The sequence below is a fragment of the Pituophis catenifer genome, unplaced genomic scaffold (genome assembly GCF_029215685.1).
Source record: "Pituophis catenifer annectens isolate HBS135680 unplaced genomic scaffold, rPitCat1.0.hap2 SCAF_10, whole genome shotgun sequence".
Lineage (NCBI taxonomy): Eukaryota > Metazoa > Chordata > Lepidosauria > Squamata > Colubridae > Pituophis > Pituophis catenifer.
The window spans coordinates 11,903,108-11,913,658 of NW_027256890.1; the positions used below are offsets into that span (position 1 = coordinate 11,903,108).

General features: G+C 46.6%; 1 protein-coding gene across 1 annotated transcript in view; it reads left to right on the plus strand.

The window, feature by feature from the left end:
• Positions 1-9,508, plus strand: part of MED13L (mediator complex subunit 13L) — a 187,646-nt gene extending 178,138 nt beyond the window's left edge. The window contains 8 exon segments of the mRNA XM_070951333.1: positions 1,417-1,514; positions 1,516-1,569; positions 5,410-5,428; positions 5,431-5,531; positions 5,533-5,575; positions 6,223-6,276; positions 6,279-6,330; positions 8,187-9,508. Of these exon segments, the coding sequence (XP_070807434.1) occupies positions 1,417-1,514; positions 1,516-1,569; positions 5,410-5,428; positions 5,431-5,531; positions 5,533-5,575; positions 6,223-6,276; positions 6,279-6,330; positions 8,187-8,319 (554 nt within the window). The 3' untranslated portion in view covers positions 8,320-9,508.
• The last annotated feature ends 1,043 nt before the right edge of the window (positions 9,509-10,551 follow it).

Consider the following 10,551-nt stretch of genomic DNA (forward strand, 5'->3'; position numbering starts at 1 on the left):
AAACTGTTCATTCAGTTAGATCAGGGGTCGGCAACCGTACACACTTAAAAGAGCCACAAAGCTCCTAACCGGAAGCCTCCTGTTCAATTCTGGAGCTGGCCGGAAGTCCGGTTCCCTCACCATAGAATCTCTTCCTAGCATGGCGTCCTTTTTCCTCTACCTGTCCTAACTGAAAGCCCTATCAATTGTGGAGCCGAACGGTGACAGGGAGCCACAGCAGAGGGATGAAAGAGCCACATGCGGCTCCAGAGCCGCAGATTGCTGACCCCTGAGTTAGATGATTTCCATTATCTGCCATAATTGTTGGAATGCATAAGCTGACTTATTGGATTCCGTTCAAAGGTAGGCCATAAATAGGGTATTTGGACACAAGAGGAAGTTTGGTATAGATCACACAGCTTTGTAACACTTGGTAACACTCACCTGGGAGTAAATTAGTTATTGGCAAATGCCATCTTAGATGCTGACCTGCCGATTTCCTTCTAATTCAATTAATAGGGAGGCTTTTTGAGGCGAGTTTCATCCCCAGCCAGCACTTACCATTTAGCAGAAGGTAGAAACTAAAGTCAATTTAAACGCTGGTTTTCAGAATTTTTCCCTGAATAAAATAACAACAGGTCTGGATATTATGAAGTAGTTAAAGGCACCGGGTTAAAAGTATGCAGTTGTAATCCGCGTGAAACCAGCTCGCGACCTTGGGGCGGTCACTCTCTTTCAGCCCTAGGAAGGAGGCAAGGGGGAAAAACCCCATCTCTGAACGTGTTGCCGAGAAAATTGCAGGGACTTGTGTAGGTAATTGCCAGGAATCGAAGTTAACCTGAAGACACACAGACACCCACCCACACAGAACAGAGAGACAAAGAGAAGGACAAATAGGAGAGAGGGGGGAGAAGGGAGGGAGGGAGAGAGAGGGAGAGGGAGATTAGAGATAAATGAGAGAGAGAGAGGGAGGGAGGGAGAGAGATAAACGAGAGAGGGGGAGAGGAAGAGAGAGGGAGAGAGAGATGAGGGAGAAATGAGAGAGAGAGAGACAGGTGGGATGGACAGATAGACTAGAGAGAAAGAGATGAGGCAGACAGATAGGAGAGATAGATAGGAGAGACAGATGAGATGGAGAGATGGCGAAGAAAGAGATAGGAGAGATGGACAGATAGTGAGAAAGAGAGGAGAGAAATAGGAGAGAGGGAAAAACAGATGAGAGACAGAGATGGACAGAGGGGAGAGAGACAGGGAGAAAAAGAAAGAACAGAGAGATGAGAGAGATAAGAAAGATGGACAGATAGGGAGAGAGAGAAACAGAGATGAGATAGATAGGAGGGAAAGACAGAGGGGGAGAGAGAAAGAAAGAAAGAGAGAAAGAATCACATAGAAGCTAATAATACTGACGTCTCCTTTTGCTCTTCTTTCCTCTTCGAGATGACATGTTTGATCTCCCATTCCCGGATGACATGGACAATGACATTGGCATCCTGATGACTGGGAACCTTCACTCCTCTCCAAACTCTTCCCCTGTCCCCCTCCCCTGGTTCTCCCGGAATTGGGGTAGGACCATCCTTTCAGCACAGCCGGGTAAGTACTCAGAATTTCCCTGTGCCCCTTTATGGAGTGGTACGGTGGCCTAGAGGTGGAGCTCTCGCCTCACAATCGGGAGGGCTTGTGAGTTCGATCCTAGGTAGAGGCAGATATTTCTCTCTCTAGGCAGAATGAGAACATATCTGCTGAACAAAACTCCGTACTGGCGACAGGAAAGGGCATCCGGCCATTAAAACACTCTGCTAGGCTCCATTCCGTTGCCCAGACTCCACCCCGCAAGGGATTATGAGGGTCATTAAAAGATGATGATGACGACTCTGGCAGATTTATGTTCAGAGATATCCACTAGTTCCAGCTCCTGAAAAACTGATGGGTTCCCCCCCCCCATATTTTATGGGGGAGGGAGCAGATGATATCAGCAAGCATGATCAAGACTCTTCTTTAAGAATATATACTGTGAAGCTAATTGGAAAATTCTGATAAAGACTTTGATAATTCACCCATTCGTGTGCCTCACAACAGTAAACACACACATACAGAGAGAGATTTCTGTACCACTCCAAAATGAGCATCTTGTAATCTGCCACAATAAGATGACAGTCAGGCCAACGGTCCTCTAATTTCCTTTTTTCCCCCCAGAACCGTTGTAACTTTGAACGGTCACTAAAATGAACCCTGTCGTAAGTCGAGGACTGCCTGCAAAGAGACTCCTGGTTATTTTCCATTTTTAGTCCTGTCCATTCTTGACAAATGCCTTGTTGACATTTTACACGGCGATTCTGCACAAACTCCAACGTTTCTGTTGTAACGAGACGAGTCATCAGGGAGTCGGTCAATGGACGTGGCCTCTCTCTCTCTCTCTCTCTCTCTCTCTCTCTCCTCTCTCTCTCTCTTTCTATGTGTGTGTGTGTCTGTCTCTGTCTCCCTTTCTCTCTCCATCTCTCTCTCTCTCTCTCTCTCTCTCTGTGTGTGTGTGTGTCTGTCTCTGTCTCCCTTTCTCTCTCCATCTCTCTCTCTCTCTCTCTGTGTCTGTCTCTGTCTCCCTTTCTCTCTCTCTGTTTCTCTCTCTCCATCTCTCTCTCTCTCTGTGTGTGTGTGTGTCTCTGTCTGTCTCCCTTTCTCTCTCCATCTCTCTCTCTCTCTCTCTCTGTGTGTGTGTGTGGTGTGTGTGTCTGTCTGTCTCTGTCTCCCTTTCTCTCTCCCCGTCTCCCTCCCTCCCCCTCCTCTGTGTGTGTGTGTGTGTGTGTGTGTGTGTGTGTCTGTCTGTCTGTCTCTGTCTCTGTCTCCCTTTCTCCCTCCCTCCCTCCCTCCCCTCCCTCCCTCCCTCTCTCTCTCTCTCTCTCCTTCTCTCTCTCTCTCTCTCCTCTCTCTCTCTCTCTCTCTCTCAAATGCCTTCAGAGCCTCCAGTTTAACTATTAACACCAGACTGGTAATTGAGGTGTAATTTTTGTTCGGAGCAAAGTAGCAGTGTGTGATCTTTTTTTCCCCCCGGGGTCAAGGCACGGCCTCCCTTCATCCGACTTCGTGGGTTTTATAATTGATTGCTCCCATTGGCAAGCAACAGGTCGCCCCCTCTGGCCCCGCTGTTTGTGTGTTTTATTCAGGCAAGGCTGCCTTTGATGCTCTCCGGGCTCTCAAAAGGAGTTGCTGCCGATCACGGGAAGAAAGGAAATCGGATCGAGCAGAGCTCTCTGCAAGAGTGGTCCAAGGCGTGGCTCTTGACGCTCTCCGAAGCTTGGTGGTTTTCTTGCAAACGTTTTCATTACCCGACTAGATAACATCATAGATGCTCAGAGCAGGAACTGATGCTGTTCCCTAGTTTGATGAAACCTCTGCAAGAAAACCACCAACTCAGAAAGCACCAAGGACCCCAATCTCTTTCTCTTCCTCTTCCTCTTCCTCCTCCTCTTCCTCTTCCCAGTCCCACTCCTCCTCCTCCTCTTCCTACCCCTACCCCTTTGGCACTGATGCTGTTGCTTAGTTGAGTCATGAAACGTCTGCAAGAAAATCTTCAAGCTCAGAGAGCACCAAGGACCCCAGTCTCCTCCTCCCCCTCCTCCTGGCATTGATGCTGTTGCCTAGTTGGGTAATGAAATGTCTGCAAACCAACAAGCAAGCTCAGGCAGCACCAGGGACCTCTCATTTCAACCCTGAGCTACAAATATTCTCTTCTATTGGCTTGGTTTTTAAACAGTGGGAACCTTTCTTATATGGACTTTTAAAAGAGAGAGCTTTAACTGGGGAGATCTGAGATGGAGGACTTTTTGTTTTGCTTTGTTTTCATAGTACTACCGTGTTTCCCCAAAAATAAGACCCTGTCTTATATTTTTTTTGAACCCTGGAATAAGCACTACTTGGCCTTATTGCCATGCGCTCAAAAGCCTGATTGGGCCTATTATCAGGGGATGTCTTATTTTGGGGAAAACAGAGTATCTATCTATCTATCTATCTATCTATCTATCTATCTATCTATCTATCTATCTATCTACCTAGCTATCTACCTACCTACCTACCTACCTACCTACCTACCTACCTACCTACCTACCTTGTTTCCCCAAAAATAAGACCCTGTCTTATATTTGTTTTGAACCCTGAAATAAGCACTTGGCCTTATTGCCATGCGCTCAAAAGCCTGATTGGGCCTATTATCAGGGGATGTCTTATTTTGGGGAAAACAGAGTATCTATCTATCATCTATCTATCTATCTATCTATCTATCTATTCTATCTATCTACCTACCCTACCTACCCTACCTACCTACCTACCTACCTACCTACCTACCTACCTACCTTGTTTCCCCAAAAATAAGACCCTGTCTTATACTTTGTTTTGAACCCTGAAATAAGCACTTGGCCTTATTGCCATGCGCTCAAAAGCCTGATTGGGCCTATTATCAGGGGATGTCTTATTTTGGGGGAAACAGGGTAGTTTTTCTTGTTTACGTGGGGCATTTCTTCATTCTTCATGCGATTCCCTTGTTTAGCCATAAAAAAATATGTAGCTATATAACTCCATGGATTCAGTCAACCGCTTAGAGAAGGCTGTAAAATAGTGTGAAGCGGTATATAAGTCTAAAGGCTATTGCTATTGCTAGATGTTGGGAACAATTGCCCGCCCTAGGTTATTAAACCCAACAGCAAAGAGAAGTTGCTACCAGTCTACAGATGAGGTGTCTCAAGTTGGACAAGAATCTGGTCACGAGGGACACCATTGATACCTGTATGTGTTGTGGCTCACCAGCGGCCAGCGGAGCTGGCAGCAGAGTCAGAAAGTGAGTAGGTTGGGGAGGAACTTGGGCCAGCCCTGGGGGCTGGGGAAAGCTCGGGCGAGGGGCTCTGTGTCAGAGACAGAGAGGGAGATAGACAGCAGCGAGGCAGAGGAACAGCTGGAGCCCGTTCCCAGTGTGTACATGCGCAGAGCTGCCAGAAGACAAGAACAATTAAGAAAGCAGGGTCAACTCAGGAGTAAGGCCACACCTTGGAGATGATTGGCCCCTCCCATAGGACATAAAAGAGGAGCAAACGGGACACGGACTTTTGCAGGAAGCAGTTAGTTCATTTGGTCGATTCAAGATTGGAAAGTTCTGTTGGCGACTCTAATAGAATCTGTGCCAAGTTTGGCCTTGCCCTGCATTTGGAAATTGGTTCCCTGGCAGCGTTCCAAGTGAGATACGGTGGGTGTTGATAAGCATTCCCTCTGAAAGACTGTTTGCCAAAGCCTTGTTGACTGTGAATGACAGTAATTCACAGTCGTGTAAATAAAAGAGGTTTGGCCGGAATTAAGACTTGGCTTCATGCTTTCTAAGGAAGCCTAGGTCAGAACAGCATGCTCCAGGCACTGACCCGTATTGCCCTTCTCACCTTGATTTTTTTTCAGAGCCAAGGGGAGCGTCTCCTTTCCGGGAAGCCCCCGAAGAACTGAAGCAGCAGCCCCTCGCCCTGGGTTACTTCGTTTCCACTGCCAAAGCCGAGAACCTCCCTCAGTGGTTCTGGTCCTCCCTGTCCTCAAGCTCAGAACCAGTGTCCCCTCTTTCTCAAGGTTGGTTTCGCTATTACTCAGAAGGGCGGGGGAGGGGGGGAACCAGGCTGCCCTAGTTTGGAGGGTCACAGAAGGATGAGAGTTGCTTAATCACTTGTCATGCCCCCTATCGGAGCCTGAATCTGCGGAGGAAGACGAGCCTGAACTGGAACTGACGGAGATCGATTGAGGGGGCGACTTTGTTGGCTTCAGAGGAATGTGGGGAGGAGCAGGCCGAGGCAGGCCAGGGCCTTTCAGGATTGGGACAGCTTGTAGGCAGGGATGACTTAAGAGAGGCTAAGCAGTGAACATGAGAGACAGAGCTCCGGCGATGAGCAAGGATTGCCCCCCTCCTGATCCTCAAACATGGAGAGTGGAGAGAAAGGTGGGAACGGCGCAGGCCTGACCCAACAACTTGGGAGGAGAGTGCCCAGCCCTCTTCACAAGGCCACACCTGGGGACTGAGATTCAAGGAGACGCTGTGGGGAGGGGCATTTGTTGGGAACCAACGCTGAATTGGTAGGTATTCCGATACAGACATTTTGGAGTTTGCAGGACTGCTTGCTTCTTCCTTACTTGTGAACTCAGTGCCTTCTTCCTGACTTCGTGAACTCATTACTTTATTCCTGACTTTGTGTATTACATTCTGTCTTCTGCTTCCTGACAGGCATCCCCTGCATCATCACATCTCTGTAGCTCAGACAGATGAACTCCTTCCTGTCCGGACTTCCAGAGAGTTCCCCACCCCTTGGACTCCAAAACCACTTCAGATGTCCTAAGGTAATTGACCTTCTGGTTCTGTGTCGGTCATAATGCAAGGATTGGTCTTTGACCGGCCTTCTGCTGTGGAACCATCTACCCAAAATGTTGTTCGGTTGCTTTGAAGGATCCTTGGTAGTCTCTTGAGTTTGGTTTGTTTCATTTGTTGAGTTTGAAGGATGTGTTTCATTCCCAAGCCTAGATAATGTCATCAGTGCCACCATCTAGCACTGATGATCTTACCTAGTTTGGTGATGAAACGTCTGCAAGAAAACAATCAAGCTCAGAGATCATCAAAGCACTTCTCATTTCAATCCTGAATCCTACAAATATTCTCCTTTGTTGTTCTGGAAGCTGTATGCGAAATATAAAGGGAAGTCTTTGGGGCTAATTTTTTTGGGGGGTGGGGTGGGGGAGAAAGGATCCCACTAATCCAAGGATTCCCCATTTTTAAAGCTAGGATGTCTTCAAGGCTTTTTGTTATCAAAGAACCAGATGTGTCAGCCTTGACGTTTGGTGGGCTTCAGCCAACATCGTTTCTTCTTCTTCTTGTGCCATATCTGTCATTGGACATCGACGGATCATGTTGGTGATCCTATTTTTATCATCAGCCGCACGAAGAAGTGCTGCTGAGTTTTGTCCAAACCAGTCCCTTAGATTCTGAAGCCATGATGTTCTTCTGCCTGGACCTTATTTGCCTTCAATTTTTCCCTGGAGGATTAAGTGAAGGATGCCATATTTTTCCCGGGTGTCACATCAAACGTCCGAAATATTCTAACTTTTGCTTTTTTTATTTGTTTTGATGAGTTCCCTTGGCCAACACATTTAAGGCATTTGTATTTCACCCATGCTTTTTCTGATGCTCCTTCCATCTTGATTCTCCCCCCCTGAGAAACAGCGTCGAAGGAGGTGAAGATGGAAGAGCTGGAGTTTCTGATTAGCCACCTTAGTTAATTTTTTAATTTATTTATTTTATTTTATTTAATTTGATTTATATGCCGCCCTTCTCCGAAGACTCAGGGCGGCTTACAATGTGCTCAGCAATAGCCTTCATCCTTTGTATATTTTATACAAAGTCAGGCTTATGCCCCCACCAAACTGGGTCCTCATTTCACCTGCCTTAGAAAGGATGGGAGGCTGAGTCAACCTTGAGCCTTGGCGAGATTCGAACCCTGCAGTAATTGCAGGCAGCTGGTTTTAATAACCAGCTTAATAACAGGGTGCCTTAACCCCTGTACTACCAAGGCTCTTAATTATTTTATTTTATTTTAATTCAAACATCATCTTCCATTAACAGTGTGTCATCTGGGTACATACCCTGTTTCCCCCAAAATAAGACATCCCCTGATAATAAGCCCAATTGGGCTTTTTGAATGCATGGCAATAAGGCCAAGCGCTTATTTCAGGGTTCAAAAAAATATAAGACAGGGTCTTATTTTTGGGGAAACACGGTATAAAAGGGTGAGCCTCAAAACTAAACAACAATTGAAAAAAACTAGCCACCTTAGTTAATTAACTCCCACGTATTTTCAGATAGAACAGGAGTGGTGCGTGGCCTAGAGGTGGAGCTCTCGCCTCACAATCAGGAGGGCTGTGAGTTCGATCCTAGGTAAAGGCAGATATTTCTCTCTCTCTGGGAACACTGAGAATATATCAGCTGAACAAAACTCCGCATTGGCGACAGGAAGGGCATTTGCCATTAAAAACACTCTGTTAGGCTCCATTCCGTTGCCCAGGCTCCACCCCGCATGGGATTATGGCATCATGAAATGAAGATGCCCACTTGATCCTTGAAAGGCGGATCTCTCACGGTGAACCTCTGGATCAGAGAAAATCCCTCCATCGGTTTTTCTCTTCTCTCTCTCTCTTCGCTGCAGGTTCGTCCTGGAACAATACAACGCATTGTCATGGCTGACTTGTAATCCGGCGACCCAGGATCGCGGCTCTTGCCTTCCCGTTCACTTTGTGGTGCTCACCCAGCTCTACAACGCCATCATGAACATCCTCTAATAGCGGGAGACGGGGACGAGGCAAACTTTTCTCTTTCCGCTTGAAGAAGATGGCCCCCCTGGCCTGCAAAGAGTTCAGATCCCGGTCTGAAGAAGCCGGAGCCGTGCTCCCAATTTTCTCAAGAAAGCAGGAGAAACGTCCTTCAGGGTGTATCGGAGTCGACCAAAATGGAAGGGCCCCTTCCGAGCAAGGGTTTTCAGGCAGCACCAGATGTATTACAACTTTTAAGGCAGTGTTAAATTTGGCTGGCTTGAAACTCCCTTTACAGAACTGTTGGACCACGGTGAAGACCAATACGTCTTTCATATCATTCTGTTTTTTTTTTTTTTTCTTCCTCCTCCGTTCTTTTTTCCTTTTTTTCCTCTTTTTTTTTTTTTTTCCTTTTCGGTGCACGGATCTCTGCCGAAGAAGAGCAAACAACAAAAAACCCCACAAAAACGTTGCAGTGACCAGTTTGGGGTGGCCGTGAAGCTTCTGGCGTTTTCCTGGAAAACCATTGGCATCCGCGGGGCCTGCGACGAAGAACGGATTCTACTAGTCGAAAAAATATATGGGATTTTAATTTTTTATTTTTTTTGTACCTGGAGAACTCCTTGACAGAGTGGATTGGGATGAATGAATGAATGCGGGGGGTGGGGGGTGGGGTGGTTTTACCTCCCCTCCCCCCCACCATCCATGTAGATACGAATGGTCTGGAGACACCCGCTGATGTTTGTCCAGTTTTTATTGTTTTTATTTTAATTTATTTATAGGGGGCTGTTAAATTATAGAGGACCAGGTACAGCACGCGATCCGATTCCCATCTCACCGAGCAGTGGGGTTATTTTTTTATATAATTTTTTTTGGCATACCTCTCGCTTTTTAGCCTAGAAACGGATGGGGGAGAGGAGTGTTTGGGGCGGGATGGAGCAGGGAAACAGTTCAAAGGAGCCATTGAGGAAGAACTCAAAGGAGTCACATTTTTTTTAAAAAAGAAAAAGAAATTTTTTTGGTGGAGGGGTGAACCCGCTGAGTTGTGGAGGAGGCCTGCCGAGAATTGTTTTTTTCCTTTTTTTTTAAAAAAGTCAATCCGATTAACGACATCTCATGCAAAATAAGCCAAGGCCAGTGGAAAAATAACGGAAAAACACAAACGAAAAAAAAAAAGCCGCCTCCGATCTGACAGCAATCCAGATGCGTTGGGGAAATCGTCATCCTCGTCCACCCCGGAGCCATCAGCTGTGGGATTGTGCGAGGGCAGGGGCTGGGAATCATGGGAGGTGTAGTTCAGTGTGGCTGAAGGGACATAAATGGGCTGCTTTGAGTGTGAAACACCCCGCCCCCCCAAAAAAAGGGGGGTAGGTGGAAAAACCATTGAAAGGAAAGTTTAAGGAGGTTTTTAGAATAGAACAATAATAGGGTTGGAAGGGACCTTGGAGGTCATCTAGTCCAGCCCCCTGCTTAAGCAGGAGAACCTGTCCCATTCTGGACCAATGGCTGTCCAGTCTCTTCTTAAAAACCTTCCGGTTTGATCAATGCGGATTTTTTTTCCCCCCCGCTTCTAGCATCCCACATTCGGATGCACCCAAATTTCCGAAATGATGATGTGCGTATTCTTCACTCCACCCCCCCAAAATCTCCGTAAGGAGATTCCCCCCCCCCAAAAAGCTACTTCATTACATTAATATGGAAATTTAAAAACAAAACAAAACCACAGTGTGGGGGAAAAAAAGCATAAACCTGATTTATTTAAAATGTGGCGTCAGGATTTGATTTTGTTTGTTTTTTTAAAAAAAAGCTTAAAGCCATGAAATTGTTTGAATCGGGGGGCGTGTCCAAACTTAGCGACTTGAAGGCTGGTGGACTTCGACTCCCAGAAGTCCTCAGCCTGGCCTTGTGGACTTCCACACTCCCCTGCTGACTTGAGGAATTCTGGGAGTTGAAGTCCACAAGCCTTAAAAAAAAGCTGCCCGCCCCTGATTTTGAATAACTCCTGGGATTGGAGGCATCTAAATGGGGGCGTCCCATCTTCTAAGCGTGGGATAGGCCAAGGCTGCTTTAAAGGGGTGTGTGTGTGTGTGTGTGTGTGAAAGAGGGCGGGACTTTTGGTCGTCACGGCCACCCTTAAAGGACCCTTTCGCATTTTTGAATTTCTTCCAAATGTCTTCTGGTTAAAAAGAAAAAAAGAAAAGAAAAAAAAAAGAGAGAGAGAGAGAGAGAGAAAAATTTCTATGAATTTAAATATTTTTCTTG